This window comes from Protopterus annectens, chromosome 7.part0, assembly GCF_019279795.1.
Source record: "Protopterus annectens isolate FY-2018-M chromosome 7.part0, PAN1.0, whole genome shotgun sequence".
In the NCBI taxonomy this organism is placed as follows: domain Eukaryota; kingdom Metazoa; phylum Chordata; order Ceratodontiformes; family Protopteridae; genus Protopterus; species Protopterus annectens.
The window spans coordinates 120095600-120115000 of NC_056739.1; the positions used below are offsets into that span (position 1 = coordinate 120095600).

Below are 19401 nucleotides of genomic sequence, written 5' to 3' on the forward strand. Positions count from 1 at the left end.
GTAGATGAGGGCCTCACCAAGGCTTTTGATATCATCCCCCACTCTGGAATTATAGATAAACTGACTAAACTGGGCATAAATCCCTATGTCACAAGATGGGTGGCCAACTGGCTCACTGACAGAACCCACACAGTAAAAGCCAACTCCAACTCCAAGTCCGACTTCAGACCAGTGATGAGTGGAGTACCACGGGGTTCGGTCCTGGGTCCTCGCCTGTTCAGCATCTACTTCTCTGAAGTGCAGGCCAGCACAGAAGGTCTTTGGCTAACAAATTTTGCAGATGACTGCAAACTGGAAGTCATAATAGAATCACCTAATGATGTAGACATTCTACAAAAGGGCCTCACAGAGACAGATGCTTGGTGTCAAAGTCATGATCTCAAGCTCAATGCCAAGAAGTGCATTGTCATCCCCTTTGGGAAAAACTCGGTACCCATGAACTACCACATAGGCAGTAGCTCACTAAACACTGAAAGTGTGATAAGAGACCTCAGGACACAAGTGAACAGTGGTCTCTCCTTTGATAACTACATTGCCATAGTTGTCAGGAAATCCTTCTACATGGCACACCTCATCACAGAAGGGTTCTCCTCTAGAAAAAAAAAGAGGTTATTGTTCCTCTCTACTCATCCCTCATTAGACCCATTATAGAGTACAATGCCCAGTTTGGCATGTATCTCACAAGACACCTACATCAGTTGGAAAGGCCACTGAAATACCTCACTAAGAGGATTACTGGCCTCAAACAGATGCCATATGCAGACCATCTCAAAAAACTACAGTTGTACTCCGTCGCATATTGCCTACTCAGAGGCACTCTCTGCCTAACCTACAAAGCTATGTCAAACCCCGAGCTGTTGGACAAGCTACACTTAAAGAAATCCCAATCTCTCCGAGATACACACTCTAGGGATCTAAACCTTGTCAGCACAATAAACAGAACATGCTGGAGGGATAGATTCCTGTCCCAGAGACTTCCCATACTCTGGAACAAACTACCCATTCATGTCAAGCAAAGCTCCTCATTGACCCTCTTTAAGAAAAACTTTGATGACTGAATGGGAAAGAGAAAATTCACCCCGTGGATAACTTCTGCGGCACTGCTTGACAGGGGCACAGGAAAATAATTTTATTGGGTGGCAAAAGCCAGGGAACCTTTTTGGCTAGGTTTATATAGGCCCCAAGGCCGATAGCCTAGTACCTACCTATGAACCTATGATCCTAAGAAAATAGCTGATTGCACGTAAAAACAATTTTAATACTGCAAATGTCAAAAGAGCTCTTGTCAAAGCTAACAGAGAACTTCAGACCCTGTTAACTCAACCAATGCTAATTACAAGGTAAAAATAGCAATCCAGGTAAAATGCATTCAGAAATTTTTGCAATCTGATTTTTATTAGCATTTTTAAAGACACAAATACAGAATCAATTACAAGTCACAAAATGCAAATAGGTTCAAAACAAATAAGTGAATATACTTCATACAACCTGCTTAAGCACAAGTACAATCAGTCCTATATAACAAAAAGAAATATTAACTTTCATTAAACAAGTGATTAGTAGATTAACAGACAGAGAGGTAGCAATATTTATTGAACAGTATTTATTATGCAGGTGTGTGGAGGTGTATCAGTACGCCTAAAACCTATTTGATTTAACTATATACAATATATACACATGACTGTCACTGAATGAATGGGTGTTAGTATAAGGAAGCTAGATGTTAGTGCTTGCACAAGGGTAGGAAAAAATATCGTGGGGGGTTGTATTGTTTGTGATCATTCAAGGGTTCTGTTGGAGGTAGATATTAAAGAGGAAAAGTATTTGCCACAGAATTAACAATCCAAATGAACTAGGGGAATTAGAGACGAGGGGGATAAGATGAGGCCCGAAGGAAAAAAGGGAGGATGGAGGTCTACCTAAGGATGATGTTGATTAAGAGCATCTAGAAGGTTATTCCAATATTTCTGAAAATAACTTATTTTCTTTTTGCTTGTTGTCTTTAGTTTACTTGCCATAACATATTTAACAGCCATCGACTGGAAGTCATTCTAAGACGCTTTGGATACGTCTAGCCAGTTTAAAGTAATGTAAGTTTTGAGAAGCGCATGTAGTGTCACGATAAAATGTTTAGTTTCAGATTTAAATGAACGTGGATAAATATTTAATAGCACCATTTCCCAGGATAGGGTCAACTTCATGTATCCCATTTCCCAGGTTAGGGTCGACTTCATGTATCCCATTTCCTAGGATAGAGTTGACTTCATATATCCCATTTTCCAGGATAGGGTCGACTTTATGCATCCCATTTCCCAGGATAGGGTCGACTTTATGTATCCCATTTCCCAGGACAGGGTCGACTTCATGTATCCCATTTCCCAGGATAGAGTTGACTTCATGTATCCCATTTCTCAGGATAGGGTCGACTTCATGTATCCCATTTCCCAGGATAGAGTCGACTTCATATATCCCATTTCCCAGCATAGGGTCGATGTCATGTATCCCATTTCCCAGGATAGGGTCGACGTCATGTATCCCATTCCCCAGGATAGGGTCGACATCATGTATCCCATTTCCCAGGATAGGGTCGACTTCATGTATCCCATTTCCCAGGATAGGGTCGACGTCATGTATCCCGTTTCCCAGGATAGGTGCGACATCATGTATCCCATTTCCCAGGATAGGGTCGACGTCATATATCCCATTTCCCAGGATAGAGTTGACGTCATGTATCCCATTTCCCAGGATAGGGTCGACATCATGTATCCCATTTCCCAGGATAGGGTCAACTTCATGTATCCCATTTCCCAGGATAGGGTTGACATCATGTATCCCATTTGTTGACTTCATGTATCCCATTTCCCAGGATAGGGTCGACGTCATGTATCCCATTTCCCAGGATAGGGTCGACTTCATGTATCCCATTTGTTGACTTCATGTATCCCATTTCCCAGGATAGGGTCGACTTCATGTATCCCATTTCCCAGGATAGGGTCAACTTCATGTATCCCATTTTCTCCAGTCGTGCTCTTAGGGAGCACCAAAATTTGTACACGTTTTTACAGGACCAGAAAATGTGGAGTATGTCTGCCACTGAATTAGGGCATGTTGAGCATATAGGTGAGTTGTTTGGGTTAATTTTATTTAGGAATGATGGTGTGTGATAGGCGTTATTGTTTATCATGAGCTGGGTATAGATTAGTTTTTTGAAGGGGGTTAATTTTATTGCTACATCAAGTGCATCGAGTTTTTGGCTAAGTGTAATTTCCCTGTTTTGTCCATCCCAGTACTTGGAGAATAATATATTGTCTTGGTGTTTTATTTTTGTTACTAGTCTATAGACATTGGAAAGCATTTTAGTCCTTGATAGAAGTTGGGTTATTAGTGTCTGGTAAAGTTGGTTTTCCGGGGTGGGTGGGGGGACTGACATCATGTCGGTGTGTCGGTGGCCAAAGATATTAGGTATAGTATTTGTTTAATGATTATATAGTATTTTTTATTGACTGCCAAAGAGGATATGATGTCATTAAATGGTAAGTCTTTGTATAGAAGTCCCAAACTGTACAGTTCCTAATAAGTGGGTAACTATCAAGATTTAGCATGCTGTTACCCAATTTAAAATTTGGATTAAGATGGATTGGTTGGGCCATCGTTAGAGAGTGTCGCAAACCAAGGGATGTTATCAGTTTTTGGAACCCATTATTAATAAAGGATGAATTTTATGTTCTTTGAGAGTTTTAGTGTTAAGAAAGATAATTGCTCTAGGAGTGAGGTTGGACGCCTTTATATGAGCATTGTAAATTCTTATCCATAAGGGGTTCCAGTCCTTGTTTGATTGTTGGAAGTTAGCAATGTGTACAGTGCGACTGGTGTTTATTACATGGTAATATGCTAGAAAGTCTGGTAGGGCCAAACTTCTTCTATCTTTGGGAAGTGTAAGTTTGATGTAGCTGATTCTAACATTTTTAGGGTGCCAAATAAATTTCCCCAGTTTAGCATTTATTTTCGAGAAAAAAAGTGTTTGGAATGTTTTGGTTAAGGGTGAATAAGTGAAAAAGAAGTTTGGGGAGAATATTCATTTTTATAATAGCTACTTTTGAGAGGAGGGATAGGTTTAGACTCTTCCATCTTGTGAGATCTTCAATGACTTTAGACCATGTTTTGTACAAATTACCATTGATTAGCTCTTGCTGAGGGTGAGCAAAGGTTATACCCAAATGTTTTAGGGAATAATTAACTTTGATTGTTGTTTCTGGTATAAAGAATTCATTGTGACCAAGGGGGATTAGCAGGAAGATTATTGATTTGTTAAGATTAATGGCGTAATTTGAGATTTTTGAAAATGTGTCTATTGAACTTAGAATTTTCTCAAGTTCCATTGAGGGAAGTTCTAAATAGATGTTTAAATCGTCTGCAAAGGCGCTATATTTCACTTGCATTTTATATAAGTAGATTGAACGGTGGAATGTCTTCTGACTTAGTTTTAGCAATAATACTTCAAGATAGATATTAAATAGGTAGGGTGAGAGTGGACAACCCTGTCTTGTACCGTTTATAATCTGAATTGGTTTGGAGTTTTTTTTGTTTATATTGAGGGTAGTGGAGGCCTTAATGTAAAGGGTTGTAACCATTTTGATAAATTCATCAGGGATGGAGAAGTGTTTCAAGGTTTTAAAGAGGAAGTTTAAGTTTACCCGATCAAAAGCTTTTTGGGCATCGACAGATAATGCATATTTGGGGGATTTGTTGAATTTTGTTATATAGGTTATGGCTTCAATGGTTAGAGTATTATCCCAAACATGCCTGTTGTTCATGAAACTCAGCTTGTCATGAGATATAATATGTGGCAATACTCTTTTTAGTCTATTTGCTAAGATAGATGATAGAATCTTTATGTCAATGTTAATTAAGGCAATTGGATGGTAGTCATTTGTGCTGAGGTTATTGTCATTTGATTTTGGTATAAAAATGGACTTGGAGTTGTTGAAATAAAGATCGGATATATCAAACTGAATAATGTGATTATAAACTTTAAGTAGTATGGAGGCAAGCATTTGCTTAAAGGACTTGTAGAATTCTGACATATAACCATCTGGTCCTGGGGCTTTGTCTGGTTTCAGTTTGTTTATGGCCAACAAGATTTCATTCCTGGTTATAGGTGCCTTAAGTAATTTAATGTGAGTATCACTTACTGTTGGAAATTGTAATTCATTTAGGAAAGAGTCCTGTAGGCCTTCTGATTCAAGTGTTTGGGGTCCATAAATTTCCTCGTATACTTCCTGAAAGACCTAGATGATTTCCTTATCTGTGAAATAGAAGCGACCCTTATGAATAATATGTTTTATTGTAGTAGGTGGGGGTCTGATGTTTATAATCCTAGCCAGGATCTTCGAGGCGCCCATTCGGCATACTTATGGATAAGTGTGGATTCCATAAGTGAGTAATGACTTAGGTGTAATTCGTGAAGTTGTTTTTGAATGGTGGATATTTGTTTCTCAATGTCAGGAGAGAACTTGGTTTGGAGTTCTGATTCTATTTTTTTTAGTTCTGTTTCTAGCACCATAGTGCGGGATTTAGATTGTTTTTTAATTAGAGAGGATTTTTGGATAAGGGTACCTCTTAAGGTAGCTTTGGCAGCCGCCCATTGAACATCTAGAGGTATATCAGACATTTCAAAGGAGGTAATTGTCTGTGACAGGAACTCTTGAATTTCTCTATGGAGAGTCATGTTGTTCAGGAGGTTTGGATTAAGGGACCAGTTTGTAGGGATGAGATTCTCATGGTTATGTTTACAGATATTTAGGTGTAGGTTAATTTTTGCATGGTCAGAAATAGTTCTGGGGTCACTGCTATATATTATTTCATAAGAAGCAAAAATTGTTGATATTAAAAAGAAGTCTATCCTGGACCAGGATTTATGGTAAGCTGAGAAAAATGTGTAGTTACTAATGTTGGGATACATTCAGAAATTTTAACTGTGGCGGAAACGTCAGAAATAATGTATAAAGTTGAACAGAGCTAATCATAAACAATGTCACATACTCTAAGCCTGAAGACATAGCCAATCTATAAGCTGATAAGTTTAGCTCTAAATTCACCTCCTCTCCCCCTTCCTGGACCTCTTGTCAGTTTCCACACCTCCCCCTCAAATCCCCCAAGAATAAGTCCTAAGTGCACTATCTAAGTCCAGGAATACTGCTTTTGTGGGAGTCAGATAAAACATCAGGATGCCTGTTCTATTTGTCAGCCTGAAGCATGACTTGTCAGACCCCCTATAGAGGGTTTGTACCAAGTATGTGAAGGACTGTAGCAGTGAGCCACTTTCACAAAGGTGGGGCATCAATCTCTATCAAGAGACATGTGACTAGCAGCGTACCCCAAGACTGAGTCCTCAGGCCTCTCCATTTTGGCATCTACTTCTCAGAGGTCAGGTCAAATGTCGAGGGCTTATGTCTGACAGTTTGCTAAGAACTGTAAACTCAGAGCCAACATAAACTCTTCAGAAAACACCCACATCCTTCAGAAAAGTATGTCGCAAACAAATGGCTGGTATCAAAACCATGGCCTAAAAATAAACACCAAAAAGTATGTAATTGTATCCTTCAGCAAGCAAGATGTTCCCTGCAGCAATCACATCAACAACACTCCCCTGAAAAGTGACCCATTATCAAGGGACTTGGGAACATATGTGGGCAGTGAGCTGTCATTTGCTTTATAATACAACTTATCACCAATGGTATGGCATCCAAATCTAGGGAGGTGATCATTCACCTGCACTCCTTATGCCAGTCATTGAATAAAATGCCCCATTCAGCATGCACCCAACTTAACTCGAGCAACCACAACACTTTCTCATCAGAAAAATCAAAGGACTAAATCACAAAAGCTACTCTGACCACCTCAAAACCCTGTTCCTCTTCCCAGTGTCCTACAGGCTTCTAAGGGGGGATTCTCTGCCTGATATACACAGCCTGCACCAACGGTATCCTTGCAGACCTTCTACACATATATTAGTACAAAAGTGACAGAAAATCCCACTCTAGAGACCTCAGTCTCTATTGTAAGTTAAATAGAACATGCTGAAGGGACGTATGTGTCTCAAAGAATACTTATTTTCTGGGGCTACCTTCCTCACCAGCTGAAGTTAAGTACGCCTGTTACTTTACTCTAGCACAACCTGGATTCATGAATGGAGAACTGCAACTTTACCCCTGGTTTGGCACCCTTGTTCCTTATGGACAGGGGTATCATTTAAATACGTGTTCCATAGTTGTGGTAATTCATACTTACTGTACAAAGGGCTCTCAAACAGTATTAGGTTGAACAAGAGTTATGCAAAATACAGGGGCCTTGGTACTAAACTACTAAGGGTAGAAACTCAGTGGGAATGCATGGCTACTCTACTAATGACTCACAGATCACTAACTTAGTAAGTACCTATGAACCTCTGAACCTATGAGACACAGGGAAGATTTAGATGATCGGGGCTAGACATCAGCGAAAGGTTTGCCTAAGCTATAGCTTTGTGTCAGACCACGAGTGACTGACAAAGAGGCAACTAAATGGAGCCCTGATCAATAATGAATTCCTCAGGTCAGTGAACTGCATTAAAAACTACAATGATGGCTTAGCACAGGCCTCACTTGCTCAGCAAGACGTGCACCAAGCATGACAAGTTAGAGGTGTGCAGCACTCAGGAGTTCATTTTACTGTAGGGTAAGGCATTTTATTAATAAAAAACATAAAGAAAGCAAAAAGGAGAAAGGTGAAGTGGCTAAGCTTGCAGTAACTGCAAAAAGCCAGTAGATCTTGCAGTCTTTGCCCAAAAATGTTTTACTGGTCACTGGGGAATCTTAATGTGCAACTCAGAGCTGCAGAGAAGCCACACCTGTAGCTGAGTGTCAGACATCAGTTTTTATCACACCTTTTGTACTGCCTCAAACACTTAGTTGGAAACAACTTATTCTGTGCCACAGATGCTTGCATTGAACTCCTGTATTTTCTTGAATTGCAGCCAACCATTAGATCTTGCGATTAGCCACAAAAATTCTTCACAACTAAATACACGGTTTTCTGAATCTTGCCTTCATTCTGTGGAATTCCCACTAATTACACTAGATTTGTAATGCCTGTCATTTTTTTGTATTTGTGTAATATGCTTTGACCAGCCTGATTTTATTAGATTAGTAATAGACTGTTAATTGTCCAAATATTTAAGGGTCAGTATGAAAAACCCTGCGGGGGAAGATTAAGTAACTGGTTATCCAGATCCCATTTCCTCCTTTACCGAAGGAGAAAGAGGTGCAACAGAAATATTTTAAGTGGAAGGGGTACACGTGATGATAGTATTGACTGCTTCAGCAAACAAAGCATCTGTGAATATGCTGTGCAGTCAGGAGGGAGGTAGATGCCAGTATTTGTTCATACAGAGCAGTATCCCTGAACCTTTCCTGGATGTGGGTAAGGAATACTTGAAAGGAAGACAGACTGCATGAAACACAGTGATTAAAAAAAGGAAAGAAAGACTGGGTGTGTTCAGTAAAGTTTTTGCATTTCTGCTGCTGATAACAGGTAAGTATCTTGATCTGAAACACGATGTAGTTCTTAATTTTAAAGTTTAATTTCTCTCCCCGCTCCTAAATTTATCTTTTCTGTCTGCTTCCTTCCTAACTGTCGATATATGTTTGCTTTGATTGCAGGTGAAGAGTTGACAAAGCTAGAAGATGAAGATGAACAAGGCTGGTGCAAAGGTCGTCTAGACAGTGGGCAACTTGGCTTGTACCCAGCCAATTATGTTGAGGCCGTCTAAATAAACGATTCTCCCCAGTTCAGCTATCACTGAGTCAGTCATGCATATGTTATATCCACCCTACAGTGGGGTACAGCAAGAGGAGTAAACCTTTTTTTTCCAGCACTTTTGCTTTTGATGGTTTTACCAAACTTTTTGCCACAACAGTTGTGCACAGATATTTCAGGGGATATATATTTTTTTATTTAATTATTGTTACACAGACATCATTCATCGGTAGAATATTTTCCCAGTAAGGCGTAATATTTATTTGTATTACTCTGTGAAAAGGAATAAATATAATTAAATGTTATGATTTTAAGTACAATTAAAGGAAGTGTAAATATCACTCAGATTATAGAAAGTCTGTCGACAGACATTTCAAGTTATGTATTTAGCATTCTTGTGGAGAAAGTACTTGTATCCAAAAGATGTATGCATTCTTGTAAAAGACCAGCCATGTTATAAAATATCAACACAGAAGAAGGAGTAGACTTGTAATTACCCATTTATTATGTAACCATTAGTAGCATTCTGGTTTGGACTAAAATGAACTGAAGCTCTTGTTTTATTTACCTTTTACACATATTATATGTATATATATAAATATATATATATATATATATATATATATATATATATATATATATATATATATATATATATATATATATATATATATATATATATATATATATATAAATGTCACAATATTCTAGACTACTACAAAGCAAGTCCAGCACTTAAGAATATAGTTTAGTTTTTACAATCTAAACTGATTTTCAATGCTTAATTCTCTGTTAATACCACTTAAAAAATGTTTGAAAATGTGCTTTTTGGCATGATCTTCCATACAGAGAACTCTCTGGAAAATATTCCAGTTAGAGTTTATTCCCTTATTATTGCTAAATACATGTGCATGAAAACAAGGCCGTGATTTGACTGAGTTTTTGCTGCTTGCCTGCATGGACATCACTAGGACATCAGCAGTAGAGAGCTTGTTTTGTGACACAGTTCAGCTGATCATTGTTAGGGAATTTTGTGGGTAATGTTTAGAAACTTACCATTGCAGCTCAGCAGAGATGAGTACTGTACCAGAATGCTGAGAGTGATTCCCAAAAAGGACTTTGGACTGGGTCCTCATCAATAATTAGTAAAACTGTTTGGCAAGCTGCACTTAGCTGCAGACTAACTTAGGAGAATACTGCTGTTGCCTCCTGCAGTCAATTGTAGCAATTTGATACTGAAGTCCTATCAAGTTGGGCATGTGGCCACAGGACTACCTCAGCATATGGCTAAGGTGGGAGAGCAAATTTAAAATAAATGCTAAGTTACAAAATACCAACAAATGTTTTCCATAACTTGCATATGGGGCATTTATAATATCAGCTTTAAACTCCTCCCATGCACTTGTGCACTGAACTGAAATGGAGCATTAGACATCTTATCACAAAGTATTGACTGTTATCCACAGTTCAGCACTGCACAAAGGGAGAAAATAAAGTTTTATTAATTAGGTAGATGACGTGGCCCTCACAAAAAGCCCAAGCAGTTTGCACTTTGCAAATTGTTTATACTTAGTCCAGTCTTTATGTTCTGAATTGCAGTGAACCATTATTACTTTCAAGAATTGCACCTGCAGCTAAGTAAACGTTTTTCTGAACCTCAGCCTGCCTATTTTGGTGACAGAGGTAAGTAATGTATTCCTTTTACATTTTCTTACACTGTAATTCACTAAATGCATGTTAGCCTGGCTTGACCTCCTGGTACATGTCCACATCTGAGTTTCACTGTTGTACATTTTTCCCAAAAAGCAAGGTTGTTGTTGTATCACAAACTCTTTAAGCTTTCACGGGAGGCCACACAACACTTGTGCTCTGTCCTTCTCATAGGGAGTTAAAGAAGGGTTCTTTCTCTGATAGGGTTGTGATCCTTGTCAATTTTTAAGATTCTGAACACAGCAGCAGGGAGTTTTCCCAGAATAAGGGTTGTGCTTATTTCCCTTTCACTGGGAGACAGCTCACATAGCTATTACTCTTATTTTGCTGTGACAGTTAGCAGGCACAGTTCAATCACTCCTTGATGACACGGACATTCTGCTACCATTTTTCAGCAAACACAAGTACACTATACACTACAGTACACCACAGCAGAGCAACCTCAAGTGTTCACTTTTCTACTATTCAGGTGACATCAAATGTACCAGTGCTGTTCCCCTAGCAACTTGGGCTAACAGTTATTACAGCTTTGGAAATGGTAAGGGTGCTGTCCTTAGTGATTCTGGTGGTGACCTCCATGTTTACTGCAGCTGGTGATTCTGTTGTTCTTCACAGCCACTGGAATGTTTCTGGATACAGTAGAAGTAAGTACAAGAATCCCTCCTTTGTTGCATTTTTCTGTGTTGGCTGAAACATTTTGTTAGTTCCTAAATATATACTTTCTATGGAAGGTAAAACAGCAGTTATTAACCTCTGCCATTTGAGCTGTAGCTGTAACATGATACTTCTTTTGACCACTTTTCTGAGGTAAAAATAACTACTGTTTTGTCTTTCTTCCATAGCAAAAATAAATACTCATGTTAATAGGAAAATAATGATATGCCTCTGAAAGGATTGAGGTAATGTTTTCTTTCATGCAATAGAAGGAAATGAGAAGTGAAAGATAAAGGACAAAAAATAATTTAAAATGTGCATTAAGGTGAGGGGCATCAGGAGTACAAATTCCATAATTTCCATGTGGGTCCATAAAATTCCATGTATCACATGACTGATATTTTGTTTTTGTTCTCTAACTTATTTTGACTTAGCTCCTGAGCCATGTTTGTTGAATCATATTTTACAAACAAAGTAAAACTAACTACTGTTCCCTCTCATGGCTTTTACTTGTTACATGAAGTCCAGAAGCTGCAGATGTATGGATTAGGCCAAGACCTGGAAAGCAGTTAGTGGAACCTTGCCTTTGAAGAAGATGGGGAGAAGTGTTACGTGGAAGGAGTGATAAGTCTAGATGTGTCTGTGTCACACTGCCTACTTTCTTTCCTACTGCTGTGGATCATGTGGTGTAGTCCACTATTCGGGAACTTGACCACATTTGCTGCCTCTACTCCCTGGTAGTTCTGCAGCCTAACTATGGCATCTTTGTAGTGTCCTGCTATTGATGGCCTCTGACATGTTTTATATTGGCAGAATAGTAGAGACTTGAGATTAGTGCAGTGACACTGGGGGATCTGAGAGAAGGTCCCTGCCGTAGTGCGAGATTCCTCCTACCATTACTATGAGTGGTTATTTATTCCTGATTGATAACAGTAAATATGTTAAGCACCTAGCTATCATAACACCCTAGAGTCATTTTTTTCTTACCTGTCATATGCTATTCCCTGTGTAAGTTTAGTTTTGGTGTTTCCTTTCTAATTGTTAACATTTAGATAAACACGTCACAGTCTCCTACCTTTCTCGGCCTCTAGCTGATTGTTAGTACTTTTTATTTCAGTTCTTTGCCTCATCCTGCATATCATGCTGGCATGGAAACATTCTGGCGTGTTATTAAATAAAACCGTCAGGTGAGAGGGTATGTTCAGACAGGTGAAGTATCTTCACCTTAGGGAGAGTGATTATGTTTATATGCAACTTTAATGGCAATGTTAGACCAAATAACAGTAACTCCTGGAAATCTGTGTTATAATATTGTGTGTGTGTGTGTGTGTGTGTGTGTGTGTGTGTGTGTGTGTGTGTGTGTGTGTGTGTGTGTGTGTGTGTGTGTGTGTGTGTGTGTGTGTGTGTGTGTGTGTGTGTGTGTATGTGTGTGTGTGTCTAACACATTTTCCTGGAGTATATTTTGTGGCATTATACACACTAAGGGGTTGCCTGGATCTAATTAAGAGAGAAATGTATTGTGTTTAGGAGCATTATTCCTTAGTAAAAATGGATTTTAGAAAAAAGGGCTATGTCACCTGCTACAGAGGCTTGCCCACAGTCCTTTATTACTGTATGTAGGAATTTTCACTTTCATTCAGACGGTAAAGTACCTATTAGAAAAGGGTGCTGTTTCTGAATTTCCCATGCTGACACAACCCAAACATATTCTGCGTACATTTCTGCCCAGAAAGGACATCTGTCTACAGAATGTAAAAGTGCAGTGTAAGCCAGTATGAGTTAAGTTACGGGCTTACACATTCGGAACAATAACAGATATAATATCTCTGGTTAGGTATGCTGTCTGCCATGAGTAATGGTGCTCGGGTTAGGTGCAGCTCCCTCTAAAAACAATTGTAAAAAAACAAGCAGAATATGCTGAAGAGCATCACCTCTGCATGTTTCACATATTAAAAACAGCAAAGAGCTCTAAAGTACATGGTTTATTTCATTCCTACTCTGTTCCTCTACTTTGCAACTATGAGAAAGTCACTTAACCAGCAAGTGCTCCTGGGTTACCCCTAAAAATGGGCATGTGCATCCAGTGGGCTTACCTGGTTAACAAATGTATATAAAAAAAACATTAATCGTAGTAAACTGATCTTTGCTACAAGAGTCACTTCCATTGCTGCAGGACTGCTTCTGTCCCACCTGTTCTACCTGTGCTTTGCACACCTGACATTGGTACTGTATACTTCCAGTGGGATGGAGAAGAGCTAAGCACGGCTTTCCTCATACGTGGTGCAGGCTCTGTCATTTCATATGTGCTAAGGTCCACAGAGGGAGTTCTAGTGTTCTGATTTTGCATTTCACATTATGGTGGTACAGTGTCATTTCATATGTGCTAAGGTCCACAGAGGGAGTTCTAGTGTTCTGATTTTGCATTTCACATTATGGTGGTACAGCACAAAATGATAACGTAGTTTCCAGAACTGCTTGTTAATGCAACCTCTATCAGTTCAACAAAAGTGTTTATAAAACCAACTGTCAACAAGCCATGCAAGCTCAATACTAAAGTGTGATGCATCTAATAGATGTGTTATTTATAGAAAACCTTGCACCACTGCTTGCTGTTTACTGGATGTTAGATATGTATGTATAGATATGTATGCACACACACACACACACACACACACACACATGTATGTGTATATATATATATATATATATATATATATATATATATATATATATGTATATATATATATATATATATATATATATATATATATATATATATACTGTACGTGATTTTTCATATGTTTGCTGGTCATGGATCAACGTGATTACTTTCCGGTACCATCCACAACTCCCCATAGTGCATTTTGTTTTTGTTTTTATGTCAAGTCTGTTAAATGCCAGGTCCATTTCTTGGACGGGATGTTAACAGAAGAAGAATCAGGCTACATATAAGGAAGAAGACTGCGTTGTATTCAGACAAGATGTGACGTTTCCTACAACAGTAGAAAGTTTGTTTACACTTGAATCATAGAGCTACACAATGCAGAGGATACCAGGAATCTAACTGCCTAAGAAACTCAGTCTGAAATGCTCATTGAAGTGCATATATTTGTGTGCGTGTGCACATAGAGGGAAGTACTGGCTTTTAATGCATAAAAATTCTGATGTATTTGCTTGATTTTTGTGTAAAATGTATAAAAAATTTGTTCAAATTAAAAAAAAACAATCAAAGCATAACTATTTACTAATATGTGGTTTTAATAAGGATAATAGCAAAACAGTACCCGTTAACTTACTGTTTGAACAGAACTCCAGTTGTTGTGCCCTGAGCCCTACTTTAACAGATGCCATCACTTTTGATGTAAGAATGCTTTCACCCTTCCATTTGCTGTTATTTACTTTGCTTAAGTTTTTGAACTAAGACTGAGCAGGCCATTCAGAACCAAGGCTGAACTTGTTCTGAACCAAGTTTGAACTCATTCTGAATAGGACAGAGCTAGGTATGCAGAAATGCACACCCAAAGTCTGTGTTTTTCATAGCAAATTCTCTGAAGTTGTTAAACTCAAAAAAGGGCTGCTGTTTTTTGCCTTGTTTCTCAAAATGTGTCATGTATTGCTTTGCAACTCTTAAACTGTTTTTGGCAATCAGTCGTGAGTCATGTGTGAATCAGAAGTGTAGCATAACAATCTGTCATAAGTGTTGTAAAAGACTTTTTTGTATGGAACATACAGTATATCTGTATTTGTAAGGGTATCACTTCATGCAGCTCTGTGAACAAGCAAAATGTTCCAAAACCATCAGTTTGGATTTCAGGAGCTTTCTCCCAAAATATCTGAATGTGGGTAAAAGTGCTGCTGTTAGATTGTAAGAAGGAAATGTAAAATGGTGCCATTGTGGCACCTGTAATGTAAGGTTTCAGACCGAAGAGTGAAGCCATATGTAGATTTGAGTGGGGTGCATTCTGTCGGTTGATAACAGTGACTCGTATAGAATTGAAAGACATAGTACTATACCAGCTTTCTTCGGATTTTAACAATACCATTATTACATTTTAGTAAAAGAATTTTAAGATGTGTTTTGCATTTTGCCAGATAAGTTTGGCAGAATCTAAAATTTTGTAGCCTTAATAAATGTAAGTTTTTCTACAACGTTTTGAAGAAAAATGCATGTCTGCTATACACAGGAGAAAAACACAGTTGGTTAACTCATACATATGTCTAGGCATTCAGTTAATTAAATATCCTATTCCTGCCTGCTAGCTGGCTGGATAGAAATTGCATGGAACTTAGAGCCAAAGAAAATTTACATGAGAGAAAAAAGTGTTTAAATTCAACAGGTAAATTGGCTTTTGCTTTCTTTTCAGTTTAAATCCCACATTTAAATTATTTAATTCTGACAGTGAATCTTTGCAAATTCAGTACCACATTTAAGTTACATTTGAACTGTCCACCTATGAAGCATGATTATCACTGAAGGCATGAACCAAACACAACATGGTTATCGCCATACTTCTGAATGTGTTGTGTTTCTCACTGAATCAAACACAGGACTGGAGTCTGGACTGGAGTCTGTCAGCACATTTGAAGAGGAACTGCAAGGATTTATTATTCATTCAGAGAATATAAAACATTCATGAAAGTAAATATCCTGCTTTAAAATATCACAAGCTCAGCAATTGTTGCAGAAATCCTGTCTCAAATTTAAGAATGTTAGGTACACTTTGTATTTGTTTGTTTGTAGCTAACTGGTGATTTTTACTAAAAAAAGTATATTGTACAATTTACTAAACCGGGGCAAAGGAAATTTCTGTTACATATAGTGCTTTTCAGTGGTCTCTTGGAATATTTATAAATGAAAAAGTAATTTCAATGATAGCCATTTCCTGTTACACACTCAAAACTTGTGATACTTCCTTTGAGGGAAGAAAGAGAGATGAGCGAGTACAGGTATAACACAGTCTTATAACCTGAAGCTTTTGTGCACCTGTCCTGCCAAACGGTGATCAGTGCTGGTAGTGAGGGAATCTAGAAGTACACCAGCGTTATTTGACAAGGGCATTCATGAGCTGCACTCTGTTGAGCCTTGGAATTGAACTTTGACCCCAAAGAGTGTTCTGGAAACATACTCAGAACTCCTGTAGATGTATGCTATGTACAGCATAATATATTTCAGTTGCACTGCTCATTTAAAGAACAATACTTACCCTTTCTTTTGCGTAAAAATAAGGACTTGCTGGGGGGACTTAAGAAGTAACACATGTTGATACAATTCCTAATCCTTAAATGTTTCTGATATTAATATTCAGCTCAGGAGTTGCATGCACCATGTTCAATATTTCAGGTTTTTGTTATGCTTTCTTGAGATAACCAATATATTTTTATGTTTTCTGAGTTCTTGTAGTGATCTTGAAAAAAATAATACTGTAGTTAGAATAGCTATAAATGTATGAACCCTACAATGAATAGTTGTAGATAAACAGTTCTGATCCATTTCTTTTAATTAAGGAGAACTCTGCCAGATTATCCAGATTATATTTGTCACATTAAGTTGTGAGTGAAAGATATTCTTTCAAGTTAGAACTTCTAATATTTATTTAAGTTATCCTGCTTCACTTTGATCTGCATTCTACATTCTCTGAAACATCTCATGAATGATATATAAATCGAGGGCCCTCACACATTGGACAATATGTTGCTGAGCACATTACTAGTGTAAATCCTTTGTTTTGTTAGAGTTTGCGGCCAGATTAATAGAACAAGGTGAGTTTATGTTTGCATTTTGTATGGCACTGCAATGACTGATCACTAAACTGATCTTTTAAAGAAAGTATTAGTAATGCACTGTTATTCTCTGACTGTAGTCTTTCACTTTTTTTTTGTGGCATGTTACCATTCAGTCTGACACAGCTGAACCATACCATTTGTTGTTCCACAGCTGAGTTCATTTGTTCTGCACCTGATATCTGCTGTTGACTGGTATGTAGAGAATCGACCACCATTCAACACTGTACATCTCCCTACTGCCATGCATAGCTGTAATTTGTTATTCCCTCTTCTATAACTGAGTGCTTGCATTCTCTTTTCCTCAGCTGAACACTAACCTTATTATATCTGGTTGATTTCTAGCTCACACTTTGGCCACAAAATATGTCAGAGCTGCAAAGAATACCAGGGACTTACACTGTTTCCTTGAAATGCATGAACTGTAAACATAGCAGCTCATGCATTTCTGAAAAAACAACAATAGTTAAGTTTTATATAACTCCCAAACAGATATGGGAGGGGTTCAGAAGTAACACAAGTTTACATACTTCCTAATGATTAAATAAAATCTTCCAAATAAACAATTAACTGGGAAAAGGGGTTGTGAATGGATGGATGGATGGATGGATGGATGGATGGATGGATGGATGGATGGTTGGATGGATGGATGGATGGATGGATGGATGGATGGATGGATGGATGGATGGATCTTCAAAATAAGCATTTCAGCAGGAGGATGCCTCCCCTTCATTGCCTAATACTTCACCATAGTTAAATATTCTCACACTGAGATTGCTCCAAGTTGAAGAAACAGCAATTATTCTTAGAATGTGACAATAATAGTGCGTCTGTCTTCGCTACCCTTTGATATTGTTGTTTTGAGCTAAAGACATTGCTGCTATAAGAAGCAAGCAATGACATCTTAACCAAATGACACATCATGCAAGCAAATATACCTCAAGCAAGTCAAATTAAATCCATACCAGATGGTACATCCATGGGATACTCTAAATACTCTGGTATGTCAACCTTCATTCTTTCATTTAACTAGAGGTAGTTCTAGAATTTCCCTTTTCTGTAGACTGCATAACCTAGGAGTGCTTTGTATTGAGCTGTGAAATACAATTCTCAATATATGTTTCTCAAAGTTGCTTGTCATACTCACTCTTAAAATAATATATGTATTTACTGAAGTGGTATGATTTTTAAAGGGTTTGTAGCACCTACTTAAAACCATTACTAAAATTTTGTGTGGGCACAGATCAGCTAATTTTGTAGGCATTATTTTTATTTTCCCATTAATTTGTTACTGATGTAATATGCTTTAAAATATGTTTCCACTTAATATTTTTATCTGTATATGTAACCTTGTCCCTACCTGAGGTGATGCTGCAGTGACTGTGATGACATCACATTTGTTATATCAACAACAGACTGGTGATGTCACAGGAGGATTATTGCTTCAGGTACAAAGTATACTCAGACAGACAGACTTCCTGAGAATCCTAATATTTAATTAGTTATTAGATAGACGTAGGAGAAAAATGTAGATTATATAAAAGTATAGACTATATGTAAAACAATATTTATAATATTTTATGATATTGCTGTTTTTGCACATATTTTATTCTGGCTCATTTTCTGGCCTAGCCTAATGCTTAGACATATGTAAAGTTACATAAATCTGTTAATGTTTTATACTGCTAATGAAAGTATACAAGCCAGGAAAATCAGTGTGGCATTTTCATATTTATTGTCTCAGAGAGCTGTGAAGCTAGGCCTATTGAACTGTAACCCAGCAAACTGAGTGCAACATTAAAAGAGTCCACTGATACCTTTATACATTCCTTGTTTCCCAAAACAAAGGTACAGAGAAGTTTGCCTGGATGGCTTGCTTTATGAGGTCAGCCGAAGTTTCTCAAATATGAATGTGTACAGTCAGGATGTTTTTTCTAGTTTCTAAATCCATTTTTAAATTATTTAACTCATAAGAATTATGTAATAGCAATCTTTGAATAATTTATACTGTAAGAGTTATATTGGGAGCAAAAGTATTTTAATTTATGTCATATTCAGGACAATATATATATATGTTGAACTGGTATTTTATTATTTTCCAAAGTAAATATTTCAATGCTCAACAACCACAGAGCATTTTTAGATTTTTTTTAAATAAAGAATTAAAGTTTTCTTTAAATAAATTCTAACTTTAGCATGAAATGTTTACTGATGTTACTAGAGGTTTTAATAGCCAAACTGCTACTCATGTTTGTCATGAATTATTAAATATTAAATTTAAAACTTTGAAAATGCTTTTGAGTTTTAGGATGGATTGCCAGAATGAGATTCTCAAGTGTGAAGTAAAAATGCTTTATAAATTAATAGCAATGTAATTAATGTACAAAACTCGTATGCCTGTGGCACAGTTTAACAAATTTGACTACAAAACCCACCAGTTGCATGTATTATGCAGACTGT

The 19401-nt window shown here is 37.6% G+C and overlaps 1 protein-coding gene across 2 annotated transcripts in view; it reads left to right on the top strand.

Annotated features, from left to right (window-relative positions):
* The window catches only part of PACSIN1 (protein kinase C and casein kinase substrate in neurons 1), a 1250130-nt gene extending 1240859 nt beyond the window's left edge, over positions 1–9271 (top strand). For both annotated transcript variants that reach the window (XM_044076554.1, XM_044076555.1), the window contains exon 10: positions 8700–9271. In XM_044076554.1, the coding sequence (XP_043932489.1) occupies positions 8700–8809 (110 nt within the window). In that variant the 3' untranslated portion in view covers positions 8810–9271. The remainder of the gene's footprint in view (positions 1–8699) is intronic.
* Positions 9272–19401: the final 10130 nt, after the last annotated feature.